This window comes from Schistocerca serialis, chromosome 4, assembly GCF_023864345.2.
Source record: "Schistocerca serialis cubense isolate TAMUIC-IGC-003099 chromosome 4, iqSchSeri2.2, whole genome shotgun sequence".
Taxonomy (NCBI): Eukaryota; Metazoa; Arthropoda; class Insecta; order Orthoptera; family Acrididae; genus Schistocerca; species Schistocerca serialis.
Genome location: NC_064641.1, coordinates 548,788,845 through 548,808,378, shown reverse-complemented (window position 1 = coordinate 548,808,378; position 19,534 = coordinate 548,788,845). Strand labels below are relative to the sequence as shown.

At 38.5% G+C, this 19,534-nt stretch overlaps 1 protein-coding gene across 2 annotated transcripts in view; it reads right to left on the bottom strand.

Annotated features, from left to right (window-relative positions):
- LOC126475273 (ATP-dependent RNA helicase abstrakt) overlaps window positions 1-19,534 on the bottom strand; it is a 148,125-nt gene that overhangs the window by 14,207 nt on the left and 114,384 nt on the right. For both annotated transcript variants that reach the window (XM_050103023.1, XM_050103022.1), the window contains exon 11: window positions 2,500-2,668. In XM_050103023.1, the coding sequence (XP_049958980.1) occupies window positions 2,500-2,668 (169 nt within the window). The remainder of the gene's footprint in view (window positions 1-2,499; window positions 2,669-19,534) is intronic.

The window sequence follows — 19,534 nt, the reverse complement described above, 5'->3', positions numbered from 1 at the left end:
AGAAATTCCTTGGAAGAAGCATCCAACGGCAACTGATGGAATGCCTCCGATAAGTCAAGTTTGGAAAAGAACTGGCCCCCAGCGAGCTTGGCAAATAACTCCTCAGGACGGGGAAGAGGATAAGTGTAAATGAGGCTCTGAGCGTTTACAGTGGCTTTAAAATCACCACACAATCGCAGACTCCCGTTTGGTTTAGAAACCAGCACGATTGGCGATGCCCATTCGCTGGAGGTAACAGGAAGGAGAATCCCTGAAGCTGTTAACCTGTCTATCTCAGCCTTGACAGGTGCACGCAATGCCACCGGAATAGGGCGTGCCCGGAAAAACTTAGGGCGAGCTATAGGTTTAAGAGTAATGGGGGCTTCAAAATCCTTGGCACGACCCAGACCAGCAGAGAACACGGACAAAAATTCAGAACACAATCCATCCAGCTGTTGATATGGAATATCCTCAGACATGAGGTGCACATCATCATCAATGGAGGACCCGAACAACTGGAAAGCATCATAACTGAACAGGTTTTCAGTGCCCGCATGATCCACCACATAAAACGTGAGGGGCCTAGCAACAGACTTGTAGGCAGTGGAAGCATCAAACTGGGCAATGATAGGAATTTTCTGTTTATTATAAGTTCTCAGATTTCGCGTAACTGGAGACAAGGGTGGGGAGCCCAACTCCAAATACGTGCGAGAATTAATGAGAGTTACTGCAGAGCCAGTGTCCACTTGCATGCGAATGTCTTTATACAGAACACGAACAGTAACAAACAACTTATTTGTTTGAGAAAGCACACAGTTAACATCCATGTCCGATGCCTCGTCCTCGTCGACAGGAACTTTAGGGGACTGACACACAGAAGCAATGTGGCCATTTTTCCTACATGAATTATACGTCGTTTTGGACACGCGGCCCTGTCATGCTGTACGAAACAACGTGGACAAGAAGGAAGTGCGGAACGAACCTGCTTCTGTGGTTGCTGTTTTCGCTGCAAGCGTTGTGGCGCAACGCCGCCACATCTTCATTCTCCTGTGAAGCAGGCAAATTGTCCGTGTCGAAAGTTGACTGTACAGCACCTACATCACACCACGCGTCTATTTGCGCGCCAGCAGCGTGGGACACTTCAAAGGGTTGGGCGATGCTTAGAACTTCCGACAACGACGGGTTTGGCAGTTGTAGGGCACTTTGCCATACTTCTTTATCAAGAGCAAGCCGTAGAATAGCATCCCTAACCATTTAATCAGCATAAGACTCATGATGAGTGTGCGTGACAAACTAACATTTCCTACTCATACCGTGTAGTTCCGCCGCCCAAGCCCGGTAAGATTGATGGGGCTGTTTACGACACCGGTAGAACGCCACGCGGGCTGTAACGACGTGGGTGTTTTTTCGGTAATAGTTAGGCAATAAGTCACACATTTCTTGGAAGGACAGAGAGGCAGGTTCCCGTAGAGGGGCCAACTGAGATAGCAGCTGATAGATCCGTGGGGAAATCCAAGATAGAAATAACGACTTACACATAGGAGCGTTGACAACGCCGAAACCCAAGAAGTGTTGCCGCAAACACTTCTCATAATCCTCCCAATCTTCAGCGGCCTCATCATAAGGAGGGAATGGAGGCGGAGAAGAGGAAGACAGACGATGAGTAAGCGACGTCGACAACGCCTGAATAGCAGCCATCAGCTGTGTTTGTTGTTCAATGAGCGCTTGCATAAGCTGTTCCATGTCTGCCCCGTTATGAACACACAAATCCACAACGCAGTGAAAATATACGACCTCGTCGCCAAAAAGTATTATAACCTTTAATCACCAATAATTGCGTGGATATCCAAACACACTCACTTAGAAACAATAGCTCGTTACATGATAACAACTCAGTATCTCTTATTCGACTGCCGTGCCGTGACATGGGGCCGGCGCCGTTCGTAGGTAGGTGGCGCTCCTGCGCTCAGCCGAGTTGCGGAGCGCCTCTATCGCCGTTTGCGCGTACTGTCGTGGCGGCACTGTTAAATGTCGTGGCACTGTCACAACAGTTGTGGTAATTTCTTCTTTTATTGGTGAGTATGATGTCAGGTTTGTTATGTGGTGTTGTTTTATCTGTTATAATGGTTCTGTTCCAGTATTATTATAATTATTATATTATTATTATTATTATTTGCTTTTGCAGCCTCATTGGACCACTTTAGTCAACCATTTCCTGGTCCTCTTCTTCAGTAAGTGCATGTTTTGTATATATATACACACTGTATATTGATGTGACTGGACAATCTTTATTGGGACGTGTGTTTCATTTGGTCTGAATTTGTTATCATACACACCTAAAACAATTAACAAGGTGGCATATAACTTGTCAATAAATTGACCTTGTCCTTAAGGGTGTTGCATTTTTTCCACATGTGTACATTTTTAAAAACTATTTACTCAAACACTCCAAACTACGTCTGACTATACTGTTCAGGACATGAACTAATGCTAATTAGTACATAAAATTTAAATATCAACCTTTGCCACCATGAATGGCCACTGCTTCTACTCCCTTTAGCAGCAAATATTCATGTATAGCATCCACATCTTGTTTCTTTTCAGCAAATATCAGAACAGGAGGAGGAGTCTTCTGGAGACATTCCAGAAGATAAACAATCTTTGCTTCTTGTTTCACATATTCAACTTCCTGGAAAGAACTCAGTAATTAGTATGCTGGGCCAATAAACTTACCTGTTTAACACCTGTACAAAACAATAAGAACAATATCTGTCCAGTTTCCAATGGCTGCACGTAAAGTACAAATAATCAAGAAAATTTGTTGCCTAAAAAGAGGCAGCTGAAAAAACAGTACTGAAATGTCAACTCATCCACCACTTAATGATAACAAATCTGTTAATAAGTTATGAATAGTAAAGTTACATGATAATGCTCATAAGGTACACACAGTATCTCAAGATGAATAGTGAATATTCAGGGATATGACAGGAACAATCATTTGAAGCAAAAAGCTTTGTATGGACATATGCTACACATAACATGTTATCCCAAGAGTGCACAAATACATTAAAATTGAGGGTGGGATATTTGAAAATTTATAGTGAACCTTGCAACAGCTATAATGTGAGTTCCACAATAATACTTAGTGGAAAATGTTTAAAAAATATATATATATTATTCAATTGATACTTCATAATATGCATGCTAACTGTTGTATATGTGCATGCCTGACAATGTACTGAATAATACAGAAAATAAATAATGATGTACATTAATTGTGTTCAGTCTTGGAAACCATTTGGAATAGAGCATTGTCTATATGAAGTTTTGCTTCAAATGATCGTTCCTGTCATATCGCTGAATACTGACCAGTTGACCACTCCCCCTGGGATACCCAGTATATTTCCTAAAAATACACACCTTAATGGGAAACGAGAAACAACCACTCGTAGATTTACTTGGAGAGCAATCCAGTACACATGGAGACAAGCTGCAGAGTATGAAATGAAATGGTGTAACCATCAAGGCAAGCAGCTGTATCTTAACTTACCGACAATTATGTATAAGGAGCTCTATAAGTAGGTAACGTGAGATGTAAATCTGCAAAAGTCAATGATGAACTCAAAGGAAGTAAGTTCTTCACTGTTCAAGGCAGAAATTACAATGGTCATAAATTTTTTTTTTTATTTTCTGCAGATTTATGGGGGAGAAGTCTACTATCTAATTTGGCTTACTGCAAACAGATACCTGGCACATCACAATGCTAGCAGAATCTTTTAATGGGCACTTTGAAGCTACAGTTTATAATTTGAGAAGTACACCATAGACTTTATCCATAACCCCCCCTTCCCTGACCCCCAACGTGAGGTAAAACTTACATTCTTGGACTCCAAATTCAGACACCATGATGTTCCTGAGGACAATATGCCACTAGAAGAGAAATTTCATCTTCCTTCAGCTTTGGGAACACAGGTGTTGAACAAGATGTTGAACATCAACTGATAAATGTAATATTCAGTTAACTGAGTTACTGAGTCTCACAATGTTGTTCTTTGAAGAAGAAATAAACATAGAAACAACTGCAACTAGTGACCTAATCAACATCTTGAGAAAGTACAATTAATTAAGCCTTTTTTTGCATTATGAAAAGTAACTTTAAACAAGGAGAAGTGAGAGGTTCAGAGACTGGAAGGGACTATGAGGTACTGTAAAGATCAAAATGCGTTAAAGACACAATTAACTGAGCGGCCAAATTAATCTTATTAAAAGATAATTAATATACCTTGTCTGCACTGTGATAGAACCAGTTTTTTCCTTAGATTTCAAAATTTATACTTGGGAGAACTCCAGCACAGTTACATAGCTATAAGACAAAAACCCATTATAAAAGAATCCTGGCTCAGAAGATAAAGCAAAATTTCAGAAATTGTTATTTAAATTCATATATAAATGGAGGCAGTATGCTATTGTTAATACGTCTCATGAGAACTGGGGTACCACATCACATACAACCAGATACAACACAGACAGTAAAGCTGCATCTAAAGACAATGACAAAGCACCTGAAATTGGAAAACCCAGCAAAACATTTGATTGTGGAAAGCTGAAGAACAAAGACATCAAAGAAAATCCTGTAACGAATAAAGGAAGCACTAGCTGCTGATGCTTGAAATTCTGCTGACAGTGTGGAACTAAACAAAGTTATTCAACCTAAAGTTAGTGAAAATGTGGCTGGATTCTGAATGATAATTATTGAACAGCTTTAGAGCCATATTTCGTATTGGAATTGTGATAGGATGCCTGACTACTAGAATGGCTGTTAATATGACCTATATGGAATGCTGCTCTAGACTGCCTAGTACGACTGTGGTGAACGAGACCATGCAAGGGCTGCATATTGATTCACAACATATCTGTAATATGTATAGGACAGAATTAAATACTTATAAAAATGCAAAAGTACCCCCTAATAAGCCCCCAGGAGATGGTATTGCTTACTTTTACAGTTATTACTAAACCAGAGTTTGAGATGAACATGTGAAGTCTTGAGCTTACAGAAATTTTCAATGAGATGAACTAAAAATCAGAGCTCACTGTAGTCTTTTCTCCATAGCTACCTAGATGTAATATTCAGCAACACCTACTGATGTAACACAGTAGCGCACAAGAGTATTCATTGATGTCATATAGAACAATTTTCTGGGTAATTCCACACGTAGACACAAAGTATTCATTGCACAGACACACTGTAAGGAAAATATCATGTGTACATCCTTGAATTTCATGTAGGTAATTATTTAAAAAGTGAGGTATGCTAACAACAGACTCACAACACATTTACTCTCTTATGATTCAATTAAAATTTGAATATAATAGCAGGATTCATAAATATAATACTATGAATAAAAATAGCCTTCACTGTGCTTACTCTTGCACAGGAGGTGCAAGATATGCAGCCACAAAAATATTTCACCACCTCCCCTGTCAATTAAAGGCACTGGCAGATGTGAAAGTTTTGAAAACAAATTAAAATCATTTCAATTTGGCATTTCCTCCTACTCCATACAGGATTTTTTTTAGAAGATAGTATTTATGTTATTGGATTATATTTATCAAATTTTATTGTACATTTTTTTTAACCAGCAAAGTAAAGCACCTGCATGAAGTCATATTATCACAGTGAAAATGAATCCTAGCTAGAAACCCACTTCATGGAAGTTGTCAAGAATATGGTCCATGGAAAATGCAAAAAATACAGTGGCAGTGAGGCCACAGGGCATACAATAGACACATTATGTTGATAGCAATGGAGAAAAGTGTTACACTCAGAAACCAATCCTACAGTCCTTCATTCTCTTGTTCATGTTGATTACTGCGGACCACTCCAATCCTGACAGAGAGAAGCAAAGTTAAACACAAAGACTGGAAGAGAACCCAGAATCCTCCACTGTGGTACACAGACAGGATGTAGTACAACCACTGGATGTAACATGCTCTCTTTAGCTTAAAAAAAAAAGATTGAATGACAATGTACGAATCAATATGGTACTCTGTGTTATGTACAGAATGATAGACTCCTCCATGGATTTGCAGGACAGGAAAACAGACCAGTACTATGGTGGCGCCATGATATGTGCGCCACACAGCACTGATTATGGTTGGCAAAACTGTGTGACAGGTGCTCTTCCCCAACACTCACTTTGCATGCAGCTGGTAGTTTCAGCATACCCATAACAGAGATGCACACTCCCTCACTGGTGTGTGGTCACTGAGTGGCCCTGTCATGCGGCTGAGGAAACGTGGACTCTACACAACTTTGTCCCACCATTGCAGCACTAATGGGTCCTGCAAGCTTTGGGATGTATTTAGAATTAGAACTTCTTTGTAGCTGTCGAATTTCCATATTTTCTACAGTGAAAGTGTATGCTGTACATCCGAGATTCATCAAATATGACTGAGTAAGATTACATGTAATGAAAATCAAACTACTAATTAAAATACTCAATGTTATTTGAGGTCAATGATTTAGTTGTGGAATTGTAAATTTACATGAATGAACAGCTAATGAAATAATGCCAACACTCAGTCGGCAGATAAAATTTCACTGACACTTAGACATATTTTGGACAGAACAAAGGAAGATTTATGTTGAGGTGTGTGACAAATTCTTGTTATTGTCAACTTCATTTATAATTAACAAAAAAAAACTTCACTCCAGCTACACTATATGCTGGCTCTCAAAAGTAAATCATGCAAATGAACTACAAGGACTTGTCTAGTTGATTATACTAACTCCACTGACCAGAAAGAGGAAGGAAGCGCAATACTTAGGGCATTATTCAAATAAGTTTCTATCTCAATAATTATTCAAATAACAGATCATACAAACAAATTATTTGTAACTTAAATAAAGAGTAACGCAGAATGTCACTGTATTTTCTTTGTTTACTTCTTGTACAGAACTCTCTAACTGTGTTTGTTTCCTTTGTTGAGTGCAGTTTCTTTCTGTTTGATAAGTTACTTATTAATGGTTTGTTCAGAAATGCACCTTGAGGGCTTAGTGGTTAAGTTACAGATTATGAAACTGAAAGTTAGTGGTCTGATCCCATATTGGTCCTTTGATTTTTTCTATTATTTATTGCTTCTTTCATCTATAACAGTGCAATAAGTGCCAAAATCAAGTTCACTGTGTTTCAGAGTATATGTTGAACTGTAGGTCTACTTTTAACTGGATGAAAAAGTCAGTTCAGAGGCAGGAAGAAGGCAAGGGCACATCACCATGGCTAATAAAGCAATGCAGTGTTCAAACCAACATATTGGTTGAGTGCAGCTGCACTTGCTTTACAGTGTAACAAATGCAACATAAAGATACTCCACTGGCAAATGGCCCTAGCAGTTACACTATTGACATGGCCCAATTTAACTAACTTTGTATTGCTAACACTTTTGGATGGGGATGTCTTGTTATGTTTGTAGAGCTAAAAAATGAATGAACAAAGTAAAACCTCAATGGTAGTAATTAACATCAACACATTTTAAGTCTAAAGTCTCCTAAAATATTTGTGGAAAGCTGCTGCATGTCTACAGTTATCCCAAAATGTTTAGGGCTAACTCTTAATAACCTTTCCATTGGCAGCTGGAATAGTTTTTCTATGCAACATGCAACAATTCAGTCTTGAGATATAAAAGTTTTGGAAGAGACACTGGAAGTACAAAAAATAGTTCATAATATTGCAGCACATTGCCAACTTTTTTTTATTGAGAAAGTGTCGAGATGATTGGAAGACTTTTTTATGCCTTTCTACACCAAACACAATTATTGTGCTGTCTACCCATGATTTAAAAACAAATAGTTCACCTATATTGCTGCCCATGAACAAGGGAGGCTTACAACAAACTGTAAACATACAACAGCCAAAGAAATATTGAAGAAAAAGTAAAAAGAAAATTTATTTAGAATGTGACTTGGGACCTGAAACTATCATGGAACTATTTGCCAAAACTACAGTGGAATTGATGATTTCTCAATTTTTGTCCAAAAAGACTGTGATTCAAAAGTCTTATATCATTATCTTGAAATAAAGATGATTTCACAAGCTACTACACTCTGATATCACCTTTGACGATGCTGGACGTATTTTCTTCTGTGTCACAATGACAAATCTTTGAAAATCAAATAAAGGTTCTCGCGAGATATTTAAAAATGGAGTTGTTTTGAAAACAAATTTAAAATCAACAAAATGTACATTTGTTTAATTTAATAAATGAAAAGGAGGCGGAGCAATAAACATCATTGGGTTTCAAATTACCTATTATTTGTAATGTTTTTTATTCATAGATGATGAACAAATGTTTTTATCTATGTAAATGAATAATGTTTCAGAAAAATATTTTTATTTCTTATTCATGACTAACAAACAATAATTTTTATCTGTATAAGTTACTCATCATTCAAATAAATTTTGCCTAACTTCGGGCATAGGAAAGCACACTGCTCATGTACACACTACAAATTCGCAGCCTATGTGCAAGTGAGTGCGAGTGTGAGATGTCTGCATGGCTGTGGACTAGAGCATGACATCCATGTGGCTCTTGATATGCACTCACTCGCTCATGTTATTAGACAAGACAGCATCGGTTGTCTTCGGCAACTTTCACTGATGTTTGCTCTCTTTTGCACAGGACTTTAGTGTGCTGTCAAGGGGCACAAAAGTAGGTACGCATCTTATATATATGCACAATCCTAGGAGTGAAGTCCCAGTAGCAAACAACAATTGCCTCACAAGGAGAACATGGCAAGTGCCATAACCCAATTTCTCAGAAACTTCGCTCAGTGGAAGAGGAGCCAAAGTAAGCAAACACGTGTCTTGGCTTATCCACAGGTATTCAATCACTTTTGAGAAAATGACAGTCAAAGTTTTCAATCTAATTTAGAGCCTTTTAGTGCAAAATATGATCAGCACAACTGGTGGCACAGTGGCTAGCATCGTGGCCTTTGACTTTTGAATCTTATGTTTGAAACCCAATTATCGTTTTTATTTTATTTTTTCATTTATCTATCCATGTCCATAGAAACTTACTACATGAATGTTTCTTACCAAGTTATAGGATACAAGGGCATTATATTATATATATTATTATATTAATTTTGTGGCAAATCATGCATGACGGATCACTGTTCTGAAAACTGGCACACACAACTGATTAGTAAACAATAAACACTATAGGAATTTCACCAAAAACAATTTCAAATAATTTTTACATTTTTAAGTCATTTACCAAATGTACAATCACTAGACGAATAAGGACAATGGTATTTCAATATACAGGGTGATTCAAAAAGAATACCACAACTTTAAAAATGTGTATTTAATGAAAGAAACATAATATAACCTTCTGTTATACATCATTACAAAGAGTATTTAAAAAGGTTTTTTTTTCACTCAAAAACAAGTTCAGAGATGTTCAATATGGCCCCCTCCAGACACACGAGCAATATCAACCCAATACTCCAACTCGTTCCACACTCTCTGTAGCATATCAGGCGTAACAGTTTGGATAGCTGCTGTTATTTCTCGTTTCAAATCATCAATGGTGGCTGGGAGAGGTGGCCGAAACACCATATCCCTAACATACCCCCATAAGAAAAAATCGCAGGGGGTAAGATCAGGGCTTCTTGGAGGCCAGTGATGAAGTGCTCTGTCACGGGCTGCCTCGGGTAGTTTGGTTTTCAGCCTAGTCAACAGCGCCTCAAGCGAACAAATGTACAACTAAATGAAACTTTATAGCTCCCTTAATTCGCCGACAGATAGTGCTTAGCTCTGCCTTTTGTCGTTGCAGAGTTTTAAATTTCTAAAGTTGTGGTATTCTTTTTGAATCACCCTGTACAATGGAAAATATATTCTATGGGCATGGGTAGATAAATGAAAAAAAATAAAAAATAAATAAATAAATAAAAATAATAATCGGGTTTCGAAGACGGAGCACAGAAGCATGAACCCATAACACTAGCCACTGTGCCACCACTTTGGTTGGACTGTTTACTTGCCAAAAGGCACGTAAATTAACTCAAAAACTTTGACCATAATTTTCTCAAATATGGTTGAATATCTACTGATAAGTCAAGACGTGTTTGCTTATTTTGATGCCACTTCCACTGAGCGAAGTTTCTAGGAAATTGGGTTATGGCACTTGCAGTGTTCTCCTCGTCAGTGTTAGGTGGTAAATGGGCTAATGTTGGCAAGTCAGGCTGTATTGTCAGTGTCAGATGACATGCCTGAAACTGATGAAACTTCTCCTGGTGAGTTGTTATAGTAGGTGGATGGACAAGTTTCATCACAGTGTTAGGAAATGGCAAGGGGATTGACATTAATATTGTCATCAACTTCACTCTTCTGGTTAATGGCAGACATCACTCTGGAGCCGAAACGTGGCCCATTTGCTTTTGTGTGTATCAAGTGCAGTGGGCTGTCTACTGGTTGGTGAATGAGAAGAGAGAGGAAAATTGGAATATGACGACGGTGTGTGTGTGTGTGTGTGTGTGTGTGTGTGTGTGTGTGTGTGTGTGTGTGTGTAGGTGGGTGGGTGGTTTGAGCTCTGTAATTAGTTTCTCAATTAGTTGACCTCTGGTGGCCTTGTCTGTACAGCCTACAATGGGTTGATGGTGTTGAATTCTCGGAGTAACAGAAAGTGTGGAAGTCATCCACTCCTATCAGACAGCTATTCCTCAGTACGTAATCTTTCTTTCTGGTGAGAAATACATGGGAATTCAGTAAGTAATGCAACACACTTTTTTCTTGCCAATATTGGTCGAAAAAAAAAAGTGGTATTTGATGTGGGACATCATGGAATATTCCTGCTTCAGCGCCTACAGTATCACGAAGTGCACTCTTTGGGAAGCAGTACTTGGATGATGGGAAGGTTATTGGTGCAGCTCTGATGTCAACCAATAGAACAGTGCCAAACGGGCATACAGGCCCTCCCAGTAAGGTGGCGTGAGGCCATCACATTGAACACAGATTATATTAGGACTTTTTCCAATTCATGGCAAGTGATACAGCAACCAGTGATAAATGTTTTGAAGAAATCAATGGTCTTGGCTGCAAAAAAGACTTAACTGTTTCATATTTTGCCAATAATGTTTTATTTTCTTCCCAAGTTTAAGGCATCTTCAGACTGGCCTATGGAGTTATATTGATAAAATATGGTTTTACAGGCAAAAGAGTGGCAAATAACATGGTATATTTGTAATCTTGAATAAAATCAACCTGCCACTTATTGAACACCCCTCATAAATTGTGAATATTGTTACTTTGACAGACATCTGTAGCAGAAATAAACTGTTTCTGTTTTGCTGTTACTAGTTCATGGAACACATGTGAGTGTAACAGCATGCACATGTAACATTGTGCAGACACCTTCAGATGCTGTCAGCAAGTACATTGTTCTTATCATACTCATTCTTGTGGAAGAATGGTGATTCTAGGAAACTGGTCTCTTTGGATGCAGGCAGCTTCCCGCTGCAGGAACCGAGACTGTAACATAGCAAGGTAGCATTGTCCTTCTTATTCTTATACCACTACTGATGTTAATGTAATTTTTTTGCTTTACTTGATCTTGTTTTGTTACGAGAACATAATCGTTCATTTGGTTATTATAAAAACATTTTCTTTAAATGAATATTCATCATTTACAATACACACAAAACAAACCAAAATGAAATTTTCACAGAGTAGATGGTTGTGTATTTTTAAATTGGCATATCTCTTTTTTTTTGGGTGGGGGAATAAAACAAAAAATTTATACTTTGAAAGTTATTTCTTTTCAAAAATTTTATGTGACTCCAGAAAATTCCAAACTTAAATAGTAATCATTTCCAAGTTTTGTAGCTCAGATTTTTCTTATTTAAAAAATTCTCAATTTCACTACCATAACTTGTTAGTTTGTTCATTATTCAGTTTGAAAAACTGAACTGTCTTGAAACTTTTTGGCAGGCTTTGGGATCCCTGGACATGTAGAAATCATTTTCATGTACTGGTACCTATCATTTTGCCTTTTTCTAGTAATACAGTTCTTAGTTAAACAGACTTGCTCCTTCACCTTGTGTACCTTTATGACTTTTAATTTTCCTGATTTTTATGTCAACATTCAAAATGTAATAACTATGTATGTCAACATTTTGTAATTTTTCATATTATGCTCATCAATAAATACATGTGCATAGCACTACAGGCAATCCAGGCCTAGCAACATACTAGTACACAATCTTTGTCACTCAGCCTGTAGCTTTCATCCCAATTCTAGTGTCACTAAGTAAGAGTTAATTACCTGTGTTAACAGCATTTAATTACAAGTTCATTAAGAACATATAAACAACCTTAATGTAGTCATCATAATGTACAGTACATTTCAGGCCCAAATACGTTAGTTTGCTACTACAGAACTTTTTGATATGGTGCCTGTGAATGTAATTTGTTCACCCGTTTTGAATGTTTTCTGAATATTTAGACTCTTACTTGTGACAAAAGCTGATCATAAAATAGGGCAAACTGATTATAAATACACATGAAGAGATCAGAAATTAATTACTGTGGTGTACATTATTTGACATTCATACAACAGATCCTTCAACCACTGGAAGACAACCATCACAAAGAGAATATGACACTACCAAAGGCTTAATACCAGGTGAGCAAACTTACAAGATGATGCTAGTAACCACTGCAGTTCAGTTGAATCAGGGCCAAGGATGGGAATTTGACACGGGCTTTTGTGGTAGAATACAAGAGAAAATAGACTGGGACCATTTTACTAATGGTTGTGGTGTGCCAGCTATGTGAACTATAATATCTATGTTCAGTTTCTACAATGTAAGGAAAAGATAGATTGCTACTTACCTTAAAGATGACATGTTAAGTTGCAGGTAGTGAATGAGTGAGTACTCATGTGAATCAATGTGTGTGTGCTTCTTTTTCTGGCGAAGGCTATGGCTGAAAGCTAATATGTAAGTGTCTTTAGTTGTGCGTGTCTGCAACTCAATGTGTCATCTGTACAGTAAGTAGCAGTCTATCTTTCCCTTACATAGTTGATATTCCTACTTGTAGTTTCCACTGTTGGCATCAATTTTTCACACTCAGGTGGAATTGGATGGGGCAAACTGAGGCAGATTTCATGTTGTACCTTCTTTTCCTTCGATCCCTGTGGTGGCTTTAACTCCCATAGATGGGACAGGGCTTTCAGCTTTGCTTCAAGAAAAGAAGAGATGTGTACCAAACTCTGTACAGATGCCTGTAGCTCTTTCAGCCACTGGCCGATGTTCTGTAAAATATGAGCTCTGTAGTGTTTATTGATTCTTCTGTTACTCCTTGGTACAACAACTTCATATTTACTAATGAAAAACACAGTGTATGGATGCACTAGAGTAGTAACTTATTTAATGAACTGGTTTTTGGCTTACTAGTTCATCTTCAGACAATAGATATTGTCATAAAAGAGCATTCAGTACTGAAGAACAATCTTAAAAAAGATATTACACATACTATGCGTGATACAAAAACAGAGTAAAGGTCATCTTCAATACTAAGGCTATAATATAGTTGAAATATATAAGTTAAACAGTATATAAATGTCAAGGACACATACCAAGAAACATTAACACAAAACACTGGAAAACTTATGTGCATGCAGGATAGTTAATGTCTTCTAATACGTTTCCTTTACAGTTATACATTGTTTAGCATATACATTTCAGCTGTGTTACAATTTCAGTGTCTGGGATGATGCTTATTCTATTTCTGTATCATCTTCTCTATGTGTAATATGTAACATCTTTTTCAAACTTGTTGATCAGTATTTCATCCTCTTTGACGACAGCAGCCAGTTATTGTCTGCAGAAGGCTTTGTAACCTAAAAACTGTTTCACTAATTAAATTAACATTGTAGAACATACATATTTTATTTTTTTCATTTAAAAATATTGACTTTGTTCATTTGACAGGGCAACAGTCTTAGTCTCTTCTGCCCTAGGAATCCAGATAGAGACTGAAGCTTCTCTAGTTGTCCTTGTGCAGTGGACTGAACATTATGAAGGGTTTAGGTGCCAAGGGACAACATCCCTTCTTTATTTGGGTTTCTAATCTCTCTAGTTAGGCTCATGTCAGTCACATAGTCTTGTGTCAATTACAAATTAAGACAAGATTAAATTTTTCATGTGTATTTCTGGTACTCTGTTATACCAAATGGTTGAGTATTTCATGATCCTGGATCTTCTCCTTTTTAGAGGTAAGGCAGGTTGGTTGACATGTAGAGTGGTGTCCCAGACAGTTGACTGCCCTGTGAATTATTCTTTTGTAGACAGAACCCTGTGTGGTAACATATTCCAAATGTCTGACACATCATAAGTGGTCTGACACCTCATAGTGGAGTGATGTTGAGCTTTATTGCATCAAATTATTTTGACCACAGACTTTTCAGGTGATTTGGGTACATTCTCTTCAGACTCAAGGACTAAGGTGCCAGTGCCCAATCTGTAACCCTCAATCCCATACCAAGTCTGATGAATGAAGTCAATATCTCAATGTTCTACCCGGTGTAGAAGTATGAAACCGGAATTTCTCTATAGAAGGTGCTAGCCATCAGTGTAGTGCCCATGAGACAGTGTCTGCTGTGCCATCTGCTTCCTGTAACATCTGATGACTAGTGTCAACATGCAGTAACCAAAGTTCCATACATTGGTTTCAAACCCGTAAACATGTTGAGTTTCGTGCCTTCAAACTAATATTTGTGGACAGCATTGGTTTTCTGTTATCATTTGAAGAAAACTGTTGCAGAATCACATCAAAAGCTTGTTGAAGCTTTCAGAAAACATGCTCTTGGGAAAACACAATGTTTCAAGAGGTTCGAAAAATTCAAAAGTGGTGATGATGACATGAGAAACGACAAGTGGGAAACCACTGAAAAAGATTGAAGACAATGAATTGCATGCCTTATTGGATGAAGATGATACTCAGACTCAACAGGAACACACGGAACAATTGAATGTGATGAAGAAAGGCGTTTCTCTTTGGTTGAAAACTATGGGAAAGGTGCAGAAAGTGGGAAAACAGGATACGCATGAAATGCATGGAAGATAGAAACCAAATTGAAAGACCACTTGTGAAGTGCTGCTTGCCAGAAGCAAAAGAAAGTCGTTTCTCCATCAAATAGTGACGGGTAATGAAAAATGGATACATTTTTAAATTCCTAAGTGTCGTGAAACATGGGTAAATCCAGGCATCATCATCCCTAGCAAGACCAAATCACTTTGGAAAGAAGACAATGCTCTGTGTTTGGTGGGATCAGAAGGGTGTCATCTATTATGAGCTGCTAAAACCTGGTGAAACTGTTAACACTGATCCCTACCAACAGCAAATGATTGATTTAAATCAAGCATTACATGAAAAACAACCGGAACATAGAAAAAGGCAACACAAATCATATTGCTCCATAACACCACCCCATCACACACAGCAAAATGGGTCATGGAAATGATCAAGGTGTTCAGTTGGAAAACACTAGAGCATGTGGCTTATTCTCCAGACTTGGTTCCATCCAGTTATCATCTATTTCCATCACTGGGACATGCTCTCGCTGAACAACACTTCAATTTGTATAAAAATGTACGAAAATGGCTTGCTGACTGGTTCACTTCAAAGGAAGAACTTTTCTGGCGTAGCATTCACAGCCTGCCGGAGAGGTGGGAGAAATGTATAAATAGCAATGGAGATTATTTTGAATAAAATATTGCTTTTCAGTTTCAAACAACAGACATGTAATTATTGCAACCAAATTCCATTTTCATACTTCTACACCTGGTAAGTTAGGAAGAAGCTCATTTTCAGTTTATTGTGAGACATTTTGATGAAAGATGAGTCCGTAGATATAGATCTAGATCTAGATCTACATCTACATCTACATCTACATATATACTCCACTAGCCACAAAGCGATGTGTGGTGGAGGGCACAATTCGTGCCAAAGTCATATTTCCCCTCCTCTGTTCCACTCACAGATCACACAAGGGAAAAACGAGTGTCTGAACACCTCAGTACGAGCTCTAATTTCCCTTATCTTTGAATGGTGATCATTGCGCGATTTGAAAGTTGGTCGTAATAATATATGCTTTACATCCTCGGCGAAGTTTGGATTTCAGAATTTAGTGAGCAGCCCCTTCCGTTTACTGCATCATACATCTGCAAGTGTATCCCACTTCAAACTTTCTATGAGACTTGTAATGCTCTCACGATGGGTAAATGTACCAGTCACGAATCTTGTCGCTGTTCTTTGAACCTTTTCAATCTCTTGAATGAGATCCAACTGGTAAGGGTCCCATACAGACGAACAATACTCTAAGACTGGACAAACTAACATATTGTAAGCAATTTCCTTTGTTGAAGGGCTGCATCACTTCAGGATTCTACCAATAAACCGCAATCTACAGTTCGCCTTGCCTATTACTTGTGTAATCTGAACATTCCACTTGAGATCATTTCGAATAGTCACACCCAGATACTTGACAGATGTTACCGCTTCCAAAGACTAGGCATTTATTTTGTACTCATACATTAATGGGGAGTTTTGTCTTGTTATATGCAGTAGGTTACACTTACTAATATTGAGAGATAACTGCCAGTCATTACACCACGCATTTGTTTTCTGCAAATACTCATTGATTTGTTCACAAATTTCATGTGATACTACTTTCCTGTAGACTACAGCATCATCGGAAAACAGTCTAATGCTGCTGTCAATACCATCAACCAGATCGTTTATGTAAATCGTAAAAAGCCGCAAGTCTATTACACTGCTCTGGGGCACACCTAAAGTTATGCTTATTTCTGTTGAAGTCACCCCATTCAGGACGACTTTTTACTGCTCTCTGTCTGTTAGAAAACTTTCTATCCAACTGCATATGTCATCAGATAGACTGTGAGCGAGCACTTTTTGGAGTAAGCGACAACGTGGAACTGAGTCGAACACCTTTCGAAAGTCGAGAAATATGGCATCAACCTGGGAGCCAGTATCTAGAGCCTGTTGTATATTATGCACAAAGAGGCCAGCTGTGTCTCACATGACCGCTGTTTCCTAAAACTGGGCTGGTTTCTGCAGATGAGCTTCTCAGAGTCTAGAAAGGTCATTATGTCTGAACACAAAATATGATCCATGATTCTACAACAAATCGATATCAGTGAAATTGGCCAGTAATTATGCACATCTGATTTTCTACCCTTTTTATAGATTGCTATGACCTGGGCCTTCTTCCAGTCCCGTAGAACTTCCCGCTGTTCCAATGATCTCTGACAGATCATGTTCAGTCCATTCATAGGAAATAATTAAAACTAGTTCATACCGAAACTGATGACCTCGGGTCAAGTAATATTCAAGTCCCTGACTGAACAGGGGCCTATTTCTTATTTTTCCATAGCTGTACTTAGACTGCAGATACCAGGAGGGAGGGCTTAGTTTGGCCATGCTTTCTGGACACCATGCATGTTGATTGGCAGTCTCTTGTTACACTCTGATGGTGCAACACCTCCCAATCGTGCTCTTGGCAGCTTGCCCGTGCAAGGCCACATGACTCGCATCATGGTCGGCCACATGACTCGCATCATGGTCTGCCACATTTCACCGGGGTGTGTATGAAAAGCGGAATTCTTATCTTGTGTTCAGTGTCACTGTTCTGTTGCAAGTTTGCTTAACACATGGAGTGCTACCGCATTTTTCTGTACCACCTTCCTGAGATGCGTCTCTTCAAGATGCTTCTATTGACTACAGATGTACAAACCTTATGCTGGACACCTGGTTCATCCTCCCCTTATCAGCACTTTGAATACTACTTGCAGTGTAACGTAATTAGCACAGTGAAGTGCAGTGCATACCAGGAGGGGTTTATTACTATTCCATCCCAGCCGTTTTGGCATTTCCCCTTTGCTGCCAAGCACACCTCTGAAGTGTGTTTTCCTGTGCTGCCAGACAACACCAAACAAAGGCTGTAAGCCATTCATGGTTCATCCTGTCCAGAGACTCCACCATGAGCGAGGGCCCTCCTTGATAAAGAGGTATTGGCTTGCTGAATTTTACCATGGTTGTTAGCTTTTGGTAATAGTATCTCAGAACTGGTCTGTGCGGCTCTTCCAGTACAACCTGCTGTTTATTGTCATCTTCCTTAACTAGTGCACTGCTTAGTCGTTAAGTAGCACACTGCTTAGGTACTTATGGCCCTTAGTAGCATAGAAGGGAACCTAAATTGTTTCTTCACTCATCCCATAATTCTGTAAGCATGTTGAATATATTTTGAAGTGTCCATTTTAAATACAAAGTCCTATTGGAGTCCTGTTGACAGTCGCATTTTTACAAAACACCCAGCTGAACCAGCTGTCCCTTACATGGAGTAAAATTATGAAATTAGATACAAGAAGACCAGTATTGTGGCACACGTTTCTAGGTCAGCACAATTAAGAAGTCTGTTGAATTAAGAATACATGAAAACCTTACAAATAAGAACCAAAATTTCAGTTTAGGTTATGTCTTGCATGTAGCACCATACCAAAACTGATACCAAAACTGGCCACATAATATTCAAGCCCCTGACTGAACAGGGACCTATTTCTCATTTTTCCATAGCTGTACTTTGACTACAGTTAACATTCAAATTGAATTACTCAAGTTCTCTTTTCTGGCCTTCTTTCAATGGAACATCAAAGGACATGAATGCTACTAAGGTGAAAATGCTCTAACTGAAAATTTTATTGGAACATAAAGAAATGTACAGTTTTGGTGTGGCCACCACCAAGTACAAAATTGAAGTATTTCACTGCAAATCATTTGCCCTGAAGTCACTCATTATGATTGGAAGTATTCTTCTTGGGCATCACCCTGTCATGGCAATGACTAACTAGAATCATAGGTATTTGGACTAGACACATGCATATGTACAACATACACTGGAAGTTCACCATTCCTAAATGAGCAATGCAGTACCTGTACAGTCGGGGGGCCGTGACACTACAGGTATATGACAACTGCTCCTGACAGGCTGGTCATTGTGATGGTTACTGGCCTTAACACTGATCCATTCAGGTGGAGGGCATTCGAGGTTCTAATGTATTAAGAGCATGGCAGATACGTAAGTTGCCCTTCATGTTATATAAAATTTGTAGATAATGACAATGTAATCTGCTGAGGGCTATATATGTTTTAAACTGAAAGAGCTGTAAGGGCATTTTAGCCATCTCAATGCTACGACTTGTCATTTCCAATGCTTAGTCATCTATTTTGAGAACCAACATTATGCAGCAATTCTTGGATTGGTCTCCTTTTAGTCAGTTCTTATGACCAACAGGAAGTGAGATTGGCATATCTTAGCTCCTGGTCCTACACTGGGTTTCAGCCAAATAGATAATCCCATTTTGGAGCTAAGGATGTCGACAACTTATCTGATCTTTTGTTCAGGTGTTGCGTGCAGCGAACTTAAACCACAGTAGAACATATTGATGATATCTTGCACCTTGTTACAGTTG